Genomic DNA, 20,707 nt, shown 5'->3' on the forward strand with positions numbered 1-20,707 from the left:
GACGGGGCTGGTACTCAGCACAAAAAGCTACCTGGGAGCAGTGGTGGGAGATGTGCAAACAGCTGCCTCTCACCATGTTAGTGCTCCACAGCCTTGGTTACCAATAGTGGGCTGCAGACAAGGTTTTAACCAGTTAACATACATGCCTTAGCCTCATGACACTGGAGAACTAGGTAGCTGTCTGATCTTCTTACCTGTCCTGTGGTAGCTGTCTGAGGTATCGGAGCACTGATGAGTATTCTTTGCTCGAAGCAGGAATAAACACCATCCAGCAGAGACTGGGTAATCTGGCATTGAGATGCCAGATTTCATACACTGCTTCTAAACCTTAGTGTGTCTTTTAGCTAATCCTGGCCCCTCTTTTGCTCTCTGCACTGTTCTCCTTGGGACAGAAGAACTTCACTGTAAGCATATTGTATGGCAGCTTTCTCTTGTGTGAAACCAGAATAATGGTAAATTTAACAGTCCAAACCCCAAAGTACCGTGAACATTTGAGAATAGGAAGTACTGGACATGAAGGCTGGGGTGTGTGATAGGCACTGATCACATGCAGCTTCTTAAAACACAATTTAGCTGCAAGAGGCACCACTCCTCACCTGTGGTCACAGTAAACATTGCAAGCATGAATCAGTCCTGATACGAGGTAGATCTGTCATGGCGAGTTGCACCTACCCACAGCACATCCTGCAAGAGCTGTGCTTTTCTGCTCTCCCTTCATTCCAACTGTTCTCCAGTTCCTTCCTCAGCATAAAACTGAATGCTGGCAAGAAAACAACTCAGAACCTGAGCTCTCTGCTGAAACAGAGCCTAAGCAGGGCTGCTGGACAACAGCAGTGTTTCTTTTCACATGGGAAGCACCTGAGCCTGAAAGCTGTTCAGCGAGCCAGGACAGGAAGGCTTTACACAGAAAAAAGGAGCTTGCTTTCCCCTACTGGTTGTAATGCCTCATTCAGAGCTGCGGCCTTGACTGGGGAGCAAGACCAGGATGAGCCAGGATGCTTCTACCATAAAGGCAACATAGGTGAGTCTCAGCTGACAGCAGAGACATCTGCTTTAGACAAATGTCTCCACCATCTGCACGCACGGAAGTGCACACTTTTATTCACGTAAGGGAAACACCAAGCCTAAAACTTGAGTGTTCTTCCATCTGGATGTTCTCATATGCAAAGAGCAGTTCATCCTGTAAGCCTTTCTCCCATCCTGTATCTAGCTTTAGCTGCAGTATAAAAGCAGGGAGGAGGTTAGAAATTCATGGGCTTGCACCCATAACTGAAGCTCTCTCTCGTCAAAAAAACCTAACAGCCAGCAAGACAAGGGCTGGAGGGAGCAGTTGGGTCTGCAGCAGTTCTTGTTGTAAGAAACCTCCTGGAGCCAGTTTTATGCTAAACTTCTTTAACCATTATCATTACAACCATGTGAAACACAGCACTGAATACTATGTACAGTCTGGATCAGAGTAAAAAGAAACGATTGACTTTGTCTTCCAAACTTTCTTACAAAAAAAAAGGGGGGGGGAGGGAGGGGGGGAAGCACAGATATAAAAACGATTTTAAGTAGCAATTACAATACATTAGAAAGTCATGGAGGAAGCGTTCCACGCTGTAAACAAGAACAGCAATTAAAAATAAAAGCCAATGGTAGCAGATCTATCAAAGTGCACAGAAGAGACAAACTGACCTCTAATGCCACAGACCTGCAGAGATTACAGCTTCAACGAGGGGGCGCTCCCAAGCACCGGGGCCTGCTGCGTCTGCTCAAAGTGCTCATTTACAAAACAAAAAACCACCCATGTCTGTCAAACTAAACACCTAAGAGCTATCCTGGGACTGCAAGACCAAAGAAGGGGTGGAGAAGCTGTTTTCCTGAGTTTGCTTGCAATAACACTGGCTTTTGCTATGGGCTTGAGGCTGTTGTAAGGAGTCTGGTGCAGGAGTTAAAGGGCTTTTGGCCAGTGGTCGTCCTAGTGACCTGTCACCCCTCTTATTCCTGCTCAACTTCCTGTCCTATCCCCAGAGAAATATCTGGGCCTGGGCCTTGTCATTCCCACCTCTGCTGCCACAGAGGCTTTCTAGAGCCTGGAGCCTCTAGGAAAAAAAAGGGCACAAGAATCCAGGCAGGAGCAGAGGTGTCCTTTAAAGACTGAGTCCTTTCAGGAGCAGTGAGCTGCTCTTACAGAGGCTCTGTGCAGTCACAGCAGGGACCAGACCTGCAAAGGCTGTATATTCATCTGCAAAAACAAGCAGAAAAGGAGAGATGCTAATGTAGCTGATCAGCAAAGACGAGCACACGACATGCTGAAGTAGTACCAGGTCTAACTGAGGCGTCACTCCAAGGAAAGCAGTGCAATGCTGGTAGCTCTCAGTGGACTTCTGGGGGCACCTTTGCCCGTGGGAGCTCTTCCCAAACCTGCCAGAGAAGAAGAGGGCAGAAACCCCCTTTGCACTTTCCCCAGACGTGTACAATTTGATGGCTCTTTTTAAAATTATAGCAAATCACCTTTTAAATGTAAATACTGCAAAACATCCTAGACGCATTCTGGATGGGGATCCAGGACTCTCACACAACATTGGCAAACAAGACATGCAAAAGCTATCAGAAATGAGGGGGAAAGAGGGTCTTGCATGTGTGAGCTGAACAGCTGTAGGAGTTAGCCAAAGTCCTATGAGTGCTTCAAGGAGAGAGCTGACCCCAAGCTACAGAAACCGAGCCAGGAAGAGCAGAACAGCCCCTTGGATGCTTCTCACTGTTTTCCACCAAGGCCAGAGGCCGGCAGGGGTATGGTTCCTAGCTAAAGGCAATTGATACCTGTAGGAAATACTGCCCAGGTATTATAACACAGAGACATGTGTAACTGCTGCACAGTTACTGAAAAACGTACACTAAATTTAAACCAATTCAAGCACCTTTGCCCTTAAAATGATCCATGGTGTCTCAAAATACAAATACTGAGCATTCATACAGCACTCCTCAAAGTGTGCCCCAAGCAGCAACTGACTCCTCACAACCCCCCCTGTGAGGTAGTTAATACGATTATCCCTGCTCCCCGGAAAGAGAGGACAGGCAGATTGAGAGACTCCTTCAAGGCCCAAGATGGGGTCTCTTGTCAGAACAGGGGTTACAAGAGGGTAAGCTGAGGGTGCTGTGGTCTGGTCAACTACATCCAGCCGACAATGGTCTGCTCCCTTCAATGTCTGTACCTGCCACTAGCATGAACCACCTCGTGTGCAAAAAACACCTGATTCCTCCCCCCAGATTTAGTGGAAGTCTCCTTCTGGGCTTTTCCAGGTAGGTTTTCCATCAGCCCAGGAGATAACAGCTAGTTGTAAAGTCACCTCAAACCTTAAATAAGCTACTGCACAGGTTTCCATTGGAGTGATGGACACACAGTCCCAAAGGTGGCATCTGCAGCAAGCACATCTGGGCAAGAGTTTACTTCCTGCTGCATTGATCAAGACGCCTTCATATTGAAGTCCCTTCATTGTAGGAGTGAGCAGCTGCTAGGGAATGGGGACATGTTTTTTTTCAGTGGGGTATGCCCAGAAGTGTTGGAGGCAAGGCTCTGCTTGGATCCCAAGCAGTTACTGGGAAGAGGAGGGCCTGATGATAGGTCACCGTGACTTTCCACAGCGTGAAGGGAGAGCGAGTGGAAGGGCTCCCTCAGGTGTCTCCACAGCAGTGAGCTGTTGCAACACTGATGCTCTACAGCAAGACACTTCTGCACCCACCTGTCAGCTTTATGAGAAAAGCATTGTATTCCAAACCTCCGTGCCCAGCTCTCTTTTCTTGGTTACAGCTGCTGATTTCTGGCACTGCTAAACCAGAAGGGCTGAGAACAGGTTCTGGGCAACACACTCACCCTTGCCACCTCCTGTAGCATTTCCACCCTGAAACTATTTGCTCAGTGTAGAAGCTGGATTTGGCTTGGGCACTGTGCTTAGACATTACCATGCCTCCAGCAGCCCGGTAGTGAAAGCGAGACACCTGCCAGGGCATTGACTCTGTTGCATCAGTACAGCTCAATGCTGCTTGGTGGTTTACCAAGGTAGCAGCCTCTTCTCCTGTTCAGTCAATGGTAAGGCAGCAAGCCCACTTGCTGTCTTGGATCTGCAAGGGAGAGGGCACGAAACAGGCCACTCAGAGGCCTCCCTGAGAGACCAGATTCAACCTTCATCACTGTGCTTGTCATCTCAAGAACTTCAGGAGGGAAAAAAAAATCCAATCAACCAGTGCTCTGTCTTTAACACCCATCCAAAGATGTGCAACCCACATTCCCACCTTGCTTTGTAGTCCTCCTTCAAGGTCAGGGCAAGGAGGCCCACTAGGAGCAGAAGAGCTCACCACTGTTAACAGTTCCCCTCTAGGAAATTGTCCATTGCAGCTGGGGGGAAGCAGAAGTTCCAGCACACAGAAATGGACACCAGTGGGCACACAAGCTCTACTCCGTGCAATGGCTGGGAATTGCATAGACTATTCAGCAAGCTGCCGCACACCGTGCAGAGGCTCTACAACCTCCCCTGAAAGGCTGCTGCCTGCTATCATTTTGAAAAAGAAAAAAAACTATTGCTACAAAGGCCTTTGAAAGAAATGCCGCTGGCCACACTGGTCAGTCATTTGTAAAGAAAGGTTCCCTCTACTTCTGCACACTCCTATGCATTGTGCCTACTGCCATACCCCTGGCTGCCCACCTCCAGCTTGTAAGCCACCAAGCTGCCAAAATACAGGTAGAAAAACAACAAAATATGTAACAAGTTAACCAGCCTTGTCTCTCCCTCCAGAGTGGTAGGGCTTTGGAAGTTTCCAGGAAGAAACAAAAATACAAGCACTTCCCTATTTGTCCATAGAAAAGAAACCATGGATGAAAAACAAAACTGAGTTTTAGTGCCTCCTGGTGCTGATACGTAACGAACCAAGGCTTCCCCTGTGCAGTTGTACCGAAGCACAGCTCAGCACACAGTTGCCTCCTCGCTCTAGGCAGGCTGTGTTGTCACGCAAACACAAACCTACTGTATGGACGTCTCAAGAATGGACAGTGTTGCTCCAGCACCCAATTCCTCTCCCTGCCCTCCCTTTTCCCTGCTAAAATGTCACTGATTTGGGCAACTGTGCTGGGAGAGCAGAGCCTGAATCAAAATTATTCTCTGATTGGGATTTGGTAACCTTCGGTGGCAATTTTGGTTTTGGGCTCAGGGGAGGCCGTGGTGCTCTCAGTGCATTTAATGATTTCTGAGTGCCTTTTTGAGCAGCTACTGCCTCAAAGTCCTCTGCAGCAGGAGGTGCCCCTCCACCAGGAGCCACGGAGGTGGCAGCCAGGGGACGGCCAGCCTCTGGCAAAGGCAGCGCCACCTGTTTTCTGTTCAAGAAGTCTTGCTCTGTTGCATGGGCTACCTGAAGGGGGGTGGTGGTCTTTATAACTGTGTAGGGGCTGTTCTTCTTCTCTGTGGCTGGGGAGGGCATCGGCTGGAAGTGGCCCCTCTCCATCAGCCCTGCTGTCCCTGAGTCGCTCCCAGGTAAGATGGGCACGCTGCCGCCAGACAGCCTTTGCGAAGGAAACGCGTTGAAGGCTGCAGAGCCCAGGCCTCCTGGCTGATCAGCTGCGTCTGTGTTCCCTGGGCCATTTTGCTGCAGGCTGGCAAGCTCACCCACAGATGCAGACTTGGGTACCAAGTGTCTGAAGTGTGTTTTGTTCAGCTGCATCACTCTGCACTGTTTCTCGGTTTTGACCACCTGTAAATAAGCCATGTTTTCCCTGTACTCACTCTCAGGGAAGTTATCGTACTGAGATGTGTTAGAAAGCTGTTGCCTGCCATCTGGCAGAGGAACAGGAAGGGCATCAAGTGCTTTCTCTTTACACAAGGGAGACATTTGTTGTCCTTCTGGCAAATTGCACGCCACAAGATTTGGCTGCCCTGCTGAGCAGTCCACGTTGGAAAGCTGCTCAGGCAATGGCAAAACCTCCCCAGCTAGTAGATCTACAGAAGAGGTTGTGGTGCTTGAGTCTGGAGGACTTGGCACGTTTTGAAGAGAAGAGTCTACGGAGCTGTGCTCAGCAGGGGTGGAAAGGGAGAGAGTTTGGCTTGGAGACTCACAATCCACTGCTGCATGACTGTGATTGAGAACAGGCAGGTCCGCCCGCAGGGCCTGACCCCACGTGTTAGTGTCTCTCTCAGAGCAGCCCTTGGCTGGCAAGGCTGGCAGGACCCGATGCAGCACTGGTGACCGAGCCGTTGCAGGGCCAGCAGTTTTGTTCATACTGTCTGCAGGGGCTAGCAGTTTGTTTTCCTGCTGTTTCCCCTGACACCTCCCAGGCTTAATCCATGGACTCCCACATGAGACAAGGTCTCTAGTGGCAGAGGCATCATCTTGGCTTTCTGGGAAGGTCTGTATCTCGCTTGCTTTCAGAAGAGGGGGCTGCTGGGGTGGGATCTCACCAGCAGCTTTCCTGGGTGATCCCACCTGATCATCCTCTAAAGGCTGCTCCTTGTCCTGGCTCTTTGGTGGATGCACATAGGCGTCTGCCACTTCAGCTGGTTTGCTGCGCTGGAGATCAGGAGTCCTTCCAGTTACCGCTGTGCTCGCATCAGTGGCCATTTCTCCTGGAGCTCCAGGGCTTTTGTTCAGAGATGGCTGTGTGGCATCCCTGTCCGGGTGGTGCTCACCCACGATGCCATTCTGGCCATTGGCTGCGATGTTGGCCTTCACTGCCACAAGGTTGAGAGAGAGATCCAGGCCCAGGGGTTTCCGTGGGAATTCCTCAGGCTTTGCTACATTGGAGGGAAGGGAAAACAGAGTAAACAAAACAAGCAAAAAAACCATGCATTATTTCATTTTGTATCAAGTACTTTACCCAGCAGGCCGTGTCCTGGCTGCAGAGGAAGATTCGCATGGCCCTCACTGAGTACCAGCCCTTCATAGCAGAAGGAGCAACCCCGGGAGCCCAGAAGGACCTCAGTATGAGCATCCTGTCCTGCCCATTTCCCTTATCCATCATTTGTGAAGTTCCAGATATTTCCCTCTGCTGCTTTTCTGCTAACTGCTAGTGCCAGGAGCAGAGCCCACAGAAGTTGTACGCCCTCAGGGCAGCTGAGGGCTGCTGAGGAAGCTGAGCCTGAACCTGTATTTAAGGCAACTGAAGTTGTTGAGCTGGTGGTTGCCCACTCTAGCCTGACTGACACTGGATGGAGCAGTCTCGCATGCAGAGCATGCACCTGTTCCTTTCTAATGCCTCTTTGTGGTGATGAGATTATCAGGAAACAAAATGCAACAGTAGCTCACAGGACAAAGAATTAACAAGGATTCAGTTAAAAAAAAATAAAAAAGTATCACCCCAGCCAACAGAACATTTTTTACCACCAGGTTATTTGCTCCTTCATGCTGTACTTACCTAGTTATTCATAAACTTGAGAAGGTAAGGACAAGCCTAGCAAGGTTTAACAAATGCAGTTTTGTAGTACTTACATTTTCCAACATTATGAAGAGAGATGTCCTCTGAGCTGCAAGGCAGCACAGGCAACTAACAAACAGGGACATCACAACATATGCTGACCACCATGAAGTGGCAGAGGCCAATGCAGGGCCTGGCATGTGCGTCAGAGTCACAAGCTAGTGGGTCTGAGGTGATCCACAGAGCTCTTATATTGCCCAGCAGACCCCATGAATTGGGAACTACTGGTCTAGGTGCTGCTAGCTCTGCACAAGTGAAAAGCCTGAGCAGTCAGCATACGAACAACTGCTGGGCCAGACAAATGGTCTCTGCGGCCCAGAGCCCTGTCTCCAGGAACAGTCATAAGCAGAGGCCTAGCAGGTTAACCCAGTGCCTTTATAGAAATATTTTCAGTTTACAGGAGACAGAGATTTTCAAAGGTTTTTCCTTGTTTGTGTTTCCATGATAGTTAATAACTATTTAAATGCATGAACCTAACACTTTCTATCAGAAAGGTCTTTGTTCAACATACCATCTCTGTCCAGTATTTACAGACAGGGCTCAAACAGGCATTCCTGTAGGTCCCTCAAACTGGGAAAGAGCTGATTCACTAAAAACAGCACGGAGTAAAAAGCAAAGAAAACCAGAGAAAGCCAGTGCAGAAGCATAGCTGTGGTGCCGGATGAGTCCATTTCAGTGTTTCCTCCCTCTGTTTACCCTGTCTGTGAGCAAGGGAGCAACTACCATGTCTGCAAGTTGCAAGATGCTGACTGAGCCGGACTGTTCAGCTGGTGCACAGCACTGCACTGCCCGAGAAAGGGCACTTCCCCTGGCAGCCCCCTGCACTTGCAAAGCTGCCACCTCGCAAGGCCCGCCTGGATGCAACCCTGTCTACCATGCTCTAGGTGACCCTGCTGAGCAGTGAGGTTGGACTAGATGATCTCCAGAGGTCCCTTCTAACCTTACTGGTTCTATGATTCTAAGGCACCTGTGGTCAGAAGCTCTGTGCAGCCAGGAAACTCGCCCCATTCGTACAGCGTGCATGCAGGCCACAGCTGTGGCATCTACCAGCAGTCACAGCAGCCAGAGAGGCTGGGGAGAGAGATGAATGACATCACTGGGAGGAGCAGCAAAACACAAACACGTACATTAGGATAAGACCTGGTGCCACACAGAGCCAAATTTCTGGCTCCAGCACTGAGCAATGCTGAGCTCTGCCTGATTGCTGCCACGCTCCCAAAGGAGCTGCTGGCTGCAGAAGACTGAAGGAAGCCTTGGCACATTCATCCTCCCTCTGCACACAGCTCCTGAGGGAGCAGAGAGCTGGGAAGACACAGCCGCTTCCACAGTTTGCGAAGCTGTGGTAATAAACCTCCAGCTGCTGTGCGGAGACAGCAGCTCCCCAGGGCAGTGACGGTGGTCTAGCCCCCAAGGGTGCACAGTTACTGCTGGCATTAGGGTGCAGCTCCTGCTGCTTGACCTTTCCTCTGCTCTACACACCTGGTGGGGGGAGGTCGAATTTCATCTTGCGCAGTTCAGTCATGGACACCTGCAGTTGCTCAATCACAGCATCATCCTCAAACTGTAAAGAAGCAGCAATTTTCTCCTGCAGAAATTCCCGTAAATCTTCCAGAGACATCTTCAGCAAGCGTTCTAGGTAACAGCAGAAAACTTATCAAAGAAAGAAGGGTGGCATGGCCAAATCACAGGGTTTTGTTTAAGTATGCAATAGGAACGCAGGCAGCATTGCTTTGGTTTGTCTAGATCAGCAGAGTGAAATCTGCCGAGCCAGTGGGTTCTGCTGCTGCTTGCAAGTCAGCACTCTGGAGGTGAGGAGGTCTGAACACATTTGCATCTATTCTGCTTTTTTTTCTCCGAGGTTCAAGGTTGTCTGCCTTGTGCCCTGCTCTAACCAACACTTACGCACCCGTACCAGGTAAGTCCTTTGAGGAGTTGCTTAGCAAGAGTGAGAGGACAACACAGATGTTGGTAGGTGTTTGTGGGGTCAGGGCCTGGCATGACTATGATGTGGGTTGTTTCAAAAGTTCTCACTGATACCTCTAGGAGGAGAAAAAGCTCCATGTGATAGACCTCAAGTGACTGACTGAACAGCATGCAGTACCTGCTGCTCTCCTCATCAGGTTTCCGATCTCCTGCTCTAACAGGGCTACATAGTAGTGCCTTGTGGCTTTGGGCAGGCAAGGAGAAAGCAGTTTCTAACTTTCTAATGAGGCTGGTTGGCTCACCTCAAAGGCACAAAGATCTCAAGATAGAAATGGAACCACCTTAACAGTATGTAAGAAAAAGAGTTTTGGGGCATCTTGGAAGTATTTTAAAGGTATATTAATCATTTTATTTTTCCCTCTACAACCTTTTCAGTAGCCCTCGGCTCAGTTTGATTGCCCATTAAAGCAACAGGAAGCTTTTCAGAGCAGTGCCAAGCCTCCATCCTTTTTGCCCTTCCTGGCAAAGGAGGCCTGATCTAGATCACCGTCTCTAAACCAGCGTTGTCACACACAGCGGTGCAGCTGTTCACCCTGCACCAAGGCGTTCCCCAGCACCTCCAATACCCTGCCAGTGGTGACTGTGCAGCAAAGTAAAATGAGCAAGCTAAAAACAAATCACTGCCTTTGGATGGCAGCACAGATCTAGGCTGACATGAAAATGCACCTCTCAAGTCATGGCTATGTGGCAGTTAATCCATTCTTCTGCCAGAAGGGCTCTCCCACCCTCCCCGGGAGCACTTACCTGCACTGGTGCTCTGCGCCTACCTGTGGCCATGTGATAAGGTGGAGCAGGGAATTTCCACAGCCAGATCGGTTAGTGCTCACATATGCATGCAGAGTTAAGTGATGGGGGTAACCATGGCCTAACCTGTCACCTATGCTGTATGAGACAAGTAGAGATTTCTGCTGGGATCTTACTTTTGTGCAGTTTGAGTATTGTGTAAGCCATGGCTGTCAGGACCCGTTCTCCTTCCAGGATGTAGATATCCCACAGGCGCAAAGTGAGAGTGAAAGGCGTCTGCATCAAACAGAGAAACCCAGCTCATCAGACAACACAGAGGCTTCTCTCCAGTGTTACTCTAATTGCACTGACCTCTGGGATGACAAATACAGAGCCTAGTGGCATAAATATGTCCACATTAACTGAAACACACACAGAGCAAGGCACTTGATGTCCAGGATTCACCTAGACTGAAATGTATTTTATATGCTATGATTAGGGCTTTAAAGCTAACGCATGGGTGGCCTGGCAGTTGTACTTAAAACAGAGACAGGAATGCAGGAAAAAAAATATATATTCAGCTCAGGCATAGTAGCAACTGGATTCCTGTACTGTGGAGGAAGCACCACTGCCCTTCAGCTTTAAGTGCATAAAACCACTCCTGTTTTCAAGGAGGATGTCAGAACTGCCCAAGTAAATGGCTGTTTAGGTGACAGAACTGAAGGTGCCTAGTGCTCTAGGACCAGAGTGGCGTGGGGTATTTCACTAGCATTAAAAAAAAAAAAAAAAAAAAAAAAAACCTACTGTGGGGCCTATCGGTACACAGAAATTTCTTTCTGAGACAAGGCTGAGAAGGACTTATTTCTGCTGGCTAGATTATTCTGAGCGCCTCTGGAAGAGGTTCTTACTTATGCCCATTCTGATCAGCAGGAATGAATCAATACCCAGAATGATAGAGCAGCCCATTTCCCAGGGAGGTCAGTAAAGATTTTAGCGCCTCTGAAAAACAGAAGTTAATCCTGATCCTCCTGTGACATTTAAGTTCAAATTTAGGATGCTATACTTCTCCAGAGTCTGGCACAACTGATCATCACAGCTCATTTACCATAGATTACACAGTTAAAAGGTTTTGCATTTTTAACAGCTTTTGTCCAAGGAACAGAGCTCTGTACCAAGGCAACTGAATTCACTCCGGAAAGGAAGAGCTTATCCTCTGTTTTATAAGAGACGGGGAAGAGACTGTGGACACACAGATGTACTAAACATTACCAAACCCAGATCTTTATTCAAGTATGTGAGCACAAGGCTGCCCCCTAAAAATAAGGTAGTCTGGGCTCAGCATTGGCAAATTAGCTCTGGACAAATCAGGGTAATTTTTTCATGCTTTCATGTGCCTCTAGTGCACAGCCTGCTCATTTGTGTGCAACTGCTGTAGTGCAATTTGTTCAGGTTTATGCCTCAAGCTCTTCTTCTCTATACTCTGGCTTTCCAGAGCCAGAGTGAGGTTAATTGCCTTTGCAAGTTCATAGCAGTGCCAGTGGCAAGAGAAAAATCTCTCCCAATTTTGAAGCTTATACTTTTGCTCTAAAACCCTCTCCCAGCTATTATTTATAGTGTAGCAGACAAAGTTTGCTTGTCATCAGCCTTGAGTGACATGCAGTTATTTTTAGCTTCTCCCTTGTTAAATTTTCTGCCTTATGAAAATATGCCTAGTATCCCACCTTATAAATATTAATGTCTTCTTAAAATTAAGATTCTTTCTCAAAATCCACTAATAAAATAACCAGAATTCACTGTGAATACAGGTGGCAGAGCGGAAAATAACCCATGAACAGCACTCACCCGATCGATGAAACACTGGAGGAACCATTTGGTCGTGTAAATCCCTGTAGTCATCTGTTCCTTGTCCTAGGATGAGACAGCAGAGACATGAGTTTTATCAGATGGACTGCTAGGAGCTCAAGCAATTCACAGGGCTTTGGTGGGGGTTGCTTAATTCATTAATGCTAGATTCTGGTTCTGGCTGTGGCTTGTCAGGCTCTTGTTGGCTCTCTGAATCAGTGTCTAATCCCAGCAACAGTCCCTACCTTAAACACCAACACTGAAGTCCCAGTTTGGCCCTTTACCCAAGATACTCAGCTGAGCATGATTTTCACTGTGGTCATGGCTGGAGCCAGATTTCAGGCATTCCAGACCTTCAGAAATTAATTTCTGTCAGAAGGTTTTCTGGGGTAATTTCTACTCCAGAAATGTACAAAAACCTTCTAAGAAGCCAAAACCCATGTATTCCTTAGAGATTTATGTTTCTGCTTCCATAGCAATTCCCATTCAAGCCTCTCAGAGCACCAAAAAAATAATTAACCACTAAGGAACCCACAAATAAACCCGCACCTGTCCAGCAAAGCAGATTTTGTTAACACTACATCATTCACACAGTACTCCTGCTAAAAAGCCTAACAATCTGTACCATAGCTTAAGGGAATACTTAAAAACCTCGCTGACATCACCAAGCTCTCTCACTTCTGCACCAAGACCTATCACTTCTGCAGGCTGTTTGCTCTCAGAGGTGACGTATAAACTGGATATTTACCTAGGCAGATACACAGCAAAGAGGGACCCTTGCCTTCCTGCCAGCTAACAGTTAGCTATAGGCAGCTGCTCATTAGTGGTAAATGCTTGCTAGGATCACGACTGAGAGCACAGTCAACAGGCAGAGTGCAGAGCCAGACACCTTTCCAGCACTCTGTGAAACAGAGTACAGGGAGCACACAACGCTCTCAGCGGGAGAAACGCAGGTACCGGCACTTACCGACTCCTAGAGTCTCTTAATGAAGGTTCTTTCTTTCTTACTGTCTAGGATTGCAGTTATTCCCATCCTCCTCCCTTTTTTCCCTCCAATGGCTGTAATTAAGTGAAAACTTGCCCTGGCTCTGTTTTACTTACACAGCCAGAACTGGCTCATGCGCAGCACTAAGTGCCGTTTCAGATGATGGCAATATAAGCAGCTTTTCCTGGAGTTGTGCCACGGAGCCCCTTGGGAGCATAAGAAACCTTCAGGAGAGTCTGGCCCTGAATACCAAATGTCTAAAGCAAATGCAAGGGAGGGAGAAGTTTCTTTTTAAAAAAAAAGGGGGGGGAGGAGGGGGAGCAGGTGTTGCAAAATAGTTGCCTAGCCGCTAGCTGTTCGCCTGCGGCCGATGTGTCCCACAGCCGCTCCTCCAGACGACAAATGGGCTTGTACCATCTGCTGAGGAGGAGAAAAACAACTGGATGGGCCGAGTCAACTGAACAATATGACACTGCATCATGTCTTATGCGCCTGCCTCCCTGTTGGCAGGGGTTCTCCTGCCTGTCAAACAGCAGTGCAGGTCCAGGGGGATGTTAAACGCAAACGCAGGACTAGTAATTACTCAGATAAGACTCTAGATATTCCAGCATCACCCTTCACGTTTCATGGCCAGAGTAATAATATAGCAAGGTCTCACTGCTGAGAGAAAAAGCTCCTTTTGCCTGCAGTCTTCATAAATCTTCCTGCCTGACTTTCCTAAGGAAGCCTTTGGATTTTAGCAGTTCCTACACTAATGTGTGCATCAAGCAATCAAATTATAACCATTCTTCTCAGCAAGATTCACAAGCAAACCACTTACTAAACACTTGCCTCTTTGGGCTGAAGTAGTTGTATGCAATTAGAAATATTTTCAGTTGTGCATAGGCTTGGCAGAACATTACATGAATTGCTTTAACATTAAAATGTGACATTAGCATGCAAAGACTGATAGCAAAGGATTACCATGTGCTTCTTCAGCTTTGGAAACAGTTTGCTTAAAATCTGCTCGTGATGAGCTTGAAATCTCTGCAGCTTTGGGAACCCAGGAATGAAAAAACCTTAACAAGAAAAGGGACAGAAGAAAAAAAATTAGAGAATCTTTGGGAGCAGTCAAAGGGGCAGCTTGATTTTCAAGCAAGCTCATCCTCTACATCATCTACTGAAGTCAGCAGGGCTTGCGGGGAAAGGGTACCTTGCATCTTAGGCATCTGCGTGCATCTCTTTCATAGCCTATGTTTTAATCCTTTTATTGGGACTACATCAAACTCCAGCACAAGCCACCCCTTCATACCCAAACTGAAGCATCTAAGGCTGCCCTTGCAGAAGAGGCTAATTCGCACATCCCATCACCTACCTATTTTAGACTAGACCTGGTGCTCACTGGTAAAGACCTCACTGGAGCTGAGTCAGGCACTTTCCTTGCCTGGCAATACACCTCTATCTCATATCTCAACGTTTACAAGTTTAGACAGAGTTAAAGATGTTTGCCTCAACATTAGTGCAACACAAGCTTGTGCGGTACCTTGTCGCCTAGCAGGAGATGCACCTAATGCGCCTCCCAGATGTATTTTTTGGGAAAGCTTTAGTAAAATCAGGCAGTAGTTCTGTGCCCCGCATGCTCCTTTGGACTATTACATCCCAATATCCCATTATGTCCCCCGAAAAGCAGTGCTTTAGCAGCGAGTATAAAGCAAGATTAGAACTAGAGCAAGTTGTATTAGGGCTCCTTCACAGAGGCCCTAAAGCTAGTAGATCATAAGGCCTCATCCTCCATTTATAGAATAACATGTGTGCATAGATTGCTTTTAACCACAAATAAGATGAAAGGACCTTTAATGTGATTAAAGTAGAATAATACATCATATAGTTTAGTCATACACCTTAATAAACACATTAGAAAATGTAGCTCACAGCATATTTAAAACAGAGCACTACATGGTGCTCTTGGATGTGCTTCTGTTAAGACTTCTTAAAAACTCATAACCTTGAGTTAATTGATTGCCAAGGGCAAGACACTTTGGATGGAAGATATCACCTCCATAAGAGTGTTAATTACTAAGCATTAAAGTTCTGCAAAGATAAATCACATTTTTCTCTGATGCACTTGTCAGTCTCCAAGAGGCTCTGTGCTTAGCTTGCTTTGGCATGTAATTAAACCTTACCTGCTTTAAACCAGCATGTAGCAGCCAACAGGGAAAACAAGGCTCTACTGACCAAATAACTAGTAACCTGCAGCCTTCTCTCAGCAACTCTCTGCAGGCAGAACCCTTGTCCTGCCCTGTTCCCAAGCCTTACCATGCATCGCGTGCTTCTGGTTGGTTAGCAGCTGTGCCAGTGCCCAAAATGCATCCTCTTCATTTAAATACATCAGCAGGATGGCCGCAATCTGACTCATCCCTTGACAGTAGCTCACTTCCTGCAAGAACCAAGAGGGGCACATGTGCTCACATGCCGCGTACGCTCTGTGGCGGCCAGCTAGGCTTGTGTGCAGCTGTGGTTTCCTCCGTGCCATATTTAAAATCCTCACGATGATGTTGCTTGCAAAAAAGGCACAGGTGGGATGTGCAAAAGATTCAAGGGATGAAACAGCAGGGATCTTCGGGCAATCCGCAGAGTCTGTGCTGCTGCTGCTGCTCAATTGCTAAGCCAGAACTGTCAGAAGCAGCTGAAGCTGCCTGTGCCTCCCTGTCCTCTTTCAAGATCCCTGTTGGTGGTGGTGGTGGTTTGTTTACTATCCTCAAATTTATAGCTCCCTTGAGGTAAATATACTATGTTCTACAGTGCCCCACTTGCAAAGCTTTAAAATCTCTAAGCACCTTTCCATGATGAGTAAAACCATCACATGAACTTCTCCCTCTTTCTCCCAGTCTAACGAAGGCACCTGACTTCTGCCTACCTCAGTAGGAGCCAAGGTCCTACTTGGCCCTCCGAAAAACCTCCCTTAGTCTGTACCATTGGTTGAACAGCGCCTTCAAAATGCTTATAAAAGACCTTAAAGGTGACAGACCTAGGGGACATGTCACCACACATCTGTGCACAACAGATTGGACATCAAAGGGGTTTCACATCAGGACGTAGCACCCAGATCCATCCAACCTCTCTTTGGACTTTTAGCTGTGACAGTTAAACTGGCAGCTTTGACCTGGCTGCAGACCTCTGCTTTACTTCTTGAAGGTCCCAACACATCCACAAAATCAACCAGGAGGCCTACTGACCTGCCTGAACTGCAGCGCTGCGTAATTCCTGACCATGAAGATGTGCCTCTGACCCAACCCCACCAGTGTGGCTTGAATCTGGAGGGCGGAGTGAAATTAATGTAAATCTGAGCTGCAAAAAGCTGATTCCTAAGTAGTACCTGCAGCTGTTTCAAGAAAAACTGGATGGGATGATAAACAGCATGTAGTTCTGATGCTATTTTGGATTCCTTTAGCCATGCAAGCAGTGAAATAGTTAAAAAAAAAAAAAAAAAAAAAAAATCTGGTAAGCCTGTATGGATACAGCAAGCAGAAAGGAAGGCCTTTGTCTCTTTGGCTACCCCTTGTGCAATCTGTGCCTTCTGGGATAATCATACCCTCCTGGCAGTGTCTGCAGCTAATTTAGGCCTATTCTGCCTGTGCCCTTCAGCTAAAAATGACTGTTTCACTGTAACAAATCAGCATTTTCAATGAGGATGCTATTCAATGTATGACAAAAAGTCAAAAATGTGATGTATAGACAAGTTTGACGGGTCTTTGACTAGGAGGCTACTCTTGCAGGGAAGTCAAAGAACAAATTCTTGTCCTGTGCTGACACTCATCCAAATCAAATCTGCAAGGTGTCATTTACCAGTGGGAGAAATGAAGATGGGAATGAAACAACAGCGTGAAGAATTCAGCACTTATTCTGCCTGCAAGTATATCCTATCGCAGCTCTCTGTACAAACCCACATTAAGAGTTAAACTGAAATTTCCATTGCTTCCACGAGGAAGATAAATGTTGACTGCAGGTTAATTACGTACATCAGCGCAGTACTACTCACTTTAATTGGACTAACTTACTACTTACAGTGTTATAAACTGAGTATGCTGACAGCACGTGGAACAGCGCCTGCTGCCTAGGGAGAAAGAAGAACATGAAAACACCTAAGTGAGGAGTCCTAGGCTTTGTGTGTACACAAACATACATACGCATAAAGAGCAAAGGCTTTAAAAATAACCAAACTTAGGTCTTTTACAAGTTCCCTACGAAGGGAACATGGCTCAAAGAATTACACAGCATTGCTGCAAGCACCTCTACAGGCAAGTGGGATGGGGTTGCTTCCTTCAATAGAAATGCACCAGGGGCTCCACACAGCAGGGCTGAACTAGGCTGCTGCATCACCAGATCAGCCAGGAGGGAGACGTGGACATACCCACATGTGCAAGCACCCACATGTACAGTTTTCAATGCACCTGCTCTTCAGGTTTGACTTGGTGAGTTTTTTATTGTTTTTTATAGACTTGCAGCATCCCTGATATCATGTGTTATAAACCCCAGGGGTAAAATTTTGTCACCATTATTTATTACATTTCTCCTTTCTCTCTTCTATCCTTGCTAAAGGAGTCATGATCACATATATAAATAAGCAGCACAGATTTCCTTGCATGGCTTGTTTCTGTGTGGGCATCAGTCCTAACGGTCTAGGGCAGCCATGCTGTTGCTCACCCAAGTGACAAAGCCATTTTTTTCCAAACTTCTTCAAACTCATCCATTTTCGAGGCCATGTAGACTGCAACTTGCCCAGGTCTGCATGGCCCTGCCCAAGGTCCCTGCTTTCCCAAACTAAGCCTTCTGCAGCTCCGAGTTTAACACCCACCCACGCACTCCAGGGACCAGGTGCCATGGTAGGGTAGTGCCTGGCTCAAGAAGAAGGGCTGGTCCAGTTTGGACCTGTCCAAAGAGGGAGTCAACAGCTAAATCTCAAATCTGTGAAATCAGTAACCTCTGTTCAGACTCCTATTCCTGGCTCATGACACCAGCCCAAGCCAGCTTGTGCCCGTGATTTGGAGACCAGGCCCAGGGGTGGCTCTGCTTCCCCGTGACCAGGCCTTGCCTGAGCTAGGCAGCAGGAGGCCGTCCTGCTCAGACGGCTTGTACTAAACTGGTTCACACATGATTGCCAGCCAGAGGGTGCACAGCCCAAATACCCCCACTCAGCTACCGTGTGAAGTCTTGCACGCCACACTCACTTCACTCCATAGCGATCCCGAAACATGATATGGTTTCGAAAGGTGCGGTTAACATCCAAATCTATCTGCTTGATTTCCGACGAAAAGCTCTTTGCTTGTTCCTTCATTTTCTGTATAGGAAAGAGGGGTAGACAAAAGGGAAAGGTCAGACATTCTCCAAGGCTCTGTCTCTGGCCATACAGCCCACTCAGGAGAAGATGCCCCTTCTTACACAAGGCCCTTTTCAGCCTGCCTGTAGCTGCTGCGTGTGACTTTTGCAGAGCTATCACAGAAATTCAGATGCTGCCGCTTTGCAGAGAGCGGACCGCAGCCTGGAGATGACCTGCCTCCCCCTCGGCTGTTCTGCTCCATTTGTCTGAGGCCAACTGAAATGGGAGAGGCTGAGGTTTTAACCAGGCTTGGTATTTCCAGAGCTGCAGAACAAGTAAAAGCAAGGAAACGCGAGCCAGACAGCCCAGCAGCCACTGGCAAAACACAGCCTCAGCCAGCAAGCTCAGAGCACTGACCTGGATGCCGCTTCACCGGTCAGCCCAGGTACCTCACAGGGAACGGTGACCAAAGCAAACCCCCAACTCACCTTTCTACAAGGACAGACCGCAAACATCTTGGTAGCGCATACATCTACACAGTGGGTCCGGGACAAATATATCCTCAGTTCCACTGAATAAATGCCATGCATGCAGGGCCTGCACGACGTGCTCTTTTACAGTCTGCCTCGTCACCAAGGTATCTCCAAAATGAAGACTGTAGCACTTATCACCAAAGTCAGTAATGAGTGTGCTGAAATAAAAACACGCCACCACCAAACCAGCATTCACTCATCTTAATGTGCAGGTGTACGCTTGGACGAGGTCTGGCACTCTAACTGCTTCTTCCCCTGGAGCAGAGAATCGTCTTAGGTTTAGAAAGTTTCCCCTGATTCCTGGAAAAATGATTCTGGGCCATTCACTAGGACTGGTGCAAATTTTAAGGAACTGATTAAGAATACAGAATAGAAACTAAACTCCAAAACATCCCCATACTCCCCCCATGCTGGCTAATCATTCAAGGCAGTGTCATGCAGGTTAAGAAGTCCACTACATTGAAAAGAAATCTATTGCCAGAGCCAACCCCACCTCACTCAACTATGCTCCCACTGCTCAGAGTCCCAAACCCTGAACAAGCTCCCTAGACGAATCCTACTGCAGCCCCCTCTGTAACTTTCGGTGTAGCCCTGTGCATGCAAGCAAGGACCATGATGCCATAGCTCAACATCTCGTCTTACTCGCAGCTTTCACATATCACTGGCAATCATGTAATTGCCCCCTTTAAAATCCCCAGGCTTAACTGCATGAATGAGATTTGTTCTAGAGCAGCCACTGTCAGTCTGATATGAGGTGTCTCCAGGTTGCTGTTTACATCCCAAAGTGGCCACGTCTGCTCTGGGGAACATCAGACATCAGTAACACCTGGGTGTGTTTTCCAGCCCCACCTGGCCTGCAGCACAACTCCAGCAACACTGAAGCTGAGCAGCGTGGCAGGTTGCTCCTGCACACTCCGCAGTCGGGGGCAGGAGCAGCATTCTTCAGGAGTACTGAGTCAGACTTTGAAGACAACTGTGGAGGAACGACAGTGCAGAGCTTATTTTAGCAAGAAAGGCTAAAAAAAGACAGTAGCGGAATGGAGATCTGATAAACAGTATCATTTCCCTGCTTTAAATCCTGTGCGTTCTGCATCCCGTGACTTGTCTTTTATAAAGGAGGCAGTCTACCTGACACAACATCGCTATTCATACACACCAGGTCATTTCAGTTCAAATTTCCCTGCTAGAGACCCCCCCCCACCAGGGCATAACAGAAATCTTGCCCAAAGCCTATAAAAAACCAACAGTACTGTGGTATGCTCTGACTTCTTCAGCCTTTCTCAATGAGCCTGGCTTGAAAATGCACCCTGTGCGCTGCATCCACCTGGGAAAGCCAGTGGGGCCCACAGGCCACCGCATGGCTTCCCAGGGCCATCCATGGGTTAGGGAACGACGTGCGCTTTGCGAGCAGAGCTTTTTGGGTACAGAACCAGGCATGCCAAACCCAGCTGCACCACAAGTTGCTGCATGGTGAGGATGCAACCAAAGGCAGACAAAATAAACGTCACTGCATCTGCGGAGCAGGTACCTTGTGCAGCAGCTTGCTGCCTCTCTGCACCCAGGAGGCTTTATTAATTCTGCAGCCTGTAAGCAACAAGCCCAGCATTGCTTTTCTTTTTTCCATATTTAAGTAACCCGGGGGCTCCTGCAGCTGCTCTGCTGAGCTCATTAGTGCTGCCAGCTCGGATCGCAGAAGAGAGGCTGGAAAGCTGGAGGTCCCACGCAAGAGACCTCTCACAAAGCAGCAGATAAAAGCCAAGAAGCCTCCGTCCTGCCCCACAGCAAACGGCTCCTCTACCTTCTGTTTTGACTCTCCTCAAACTCTTTCAGTTTTGGCTCAAAAAAGAAACCCCAGGAAGGCAAACAGCTGTCAGCAAAGCAAAGGGCATAGCTCCCGCAGCATC

At 47.8% G+C, this 20,707-nt stretch overlaps 1 protein-coding gene across 8 annotated transcripts in view; it reads right to left on the reverse strand.

The window, feature by feature from the left end:
- Nucleotides 1-1,375: 1,375 nt before the first annotated feature.
- The window catches only part of LOC134140620 (USP6 N-terminal-like protein), a 101,547-nt gene continuing 82,215 nt past the window's right edge, over nt 1,376-20,707 (reverse strand). For 5 of the 8 annotated variants that reach the window (XM_062576056.1, XM_062576057.1, XM_062576053.1 and 2 more), the window contains exons 8-15: nt 18,182-18,291; nt 17,019-17,067; nt 15,270-15,390; nt 13,938-14,032; nt 11,990-12,055; nt 10,345-10,444; nt 8,921-9,073; nt 1,376-6,761 (exon numbers count right to left, since the gene is read on the reverse strand). In XM_062576056.1, coding sequence (XP_062432040.1) covers nt 5,077-6,761; nt 8,921-9,073; nt 10,345-10,444; nt 11,990-12,055; nt 13,938-14,032; nt 15,270-15,390; nt 17,019-17,067; nt 18,182-18,291 — 2,379 coding nt within the window. In that variant the 3' untranslated portion in view covers nt 1,376-5,076. Of the gene's footprint in view, nt 6,762-8,920; nt 9,074-10,344; nt 10,445-11,989; nt 12,056-13,937; nt 14,033-15,269; nt 15,391-17,018; nt 17,068-18,181; nt 18,292-18,392; nt 18,533-18,758; nt 19,218-20,707 lie in introns of those variants that run through there. The other 3 variants (XM_062576059.1, XM_062576060.1, XM_062576058.1) reach the window with 3 other exon arrangements.

Source organism: Rhea pennata, chromosome 5, assembly GCF_028389875.1.
Source record: "Rhea pennata isolate bPtePen1 chromosome 5, bPtePen1.pri, whole genome shotgun sequence".
In the NCBI taxonomy this organism is placed as follows: domain Eukaryota; kingdom Metazoa; phylum Chordata; class Aves; order Rheiformes; family Rheidae; genus Rhea; species Rhea pennata.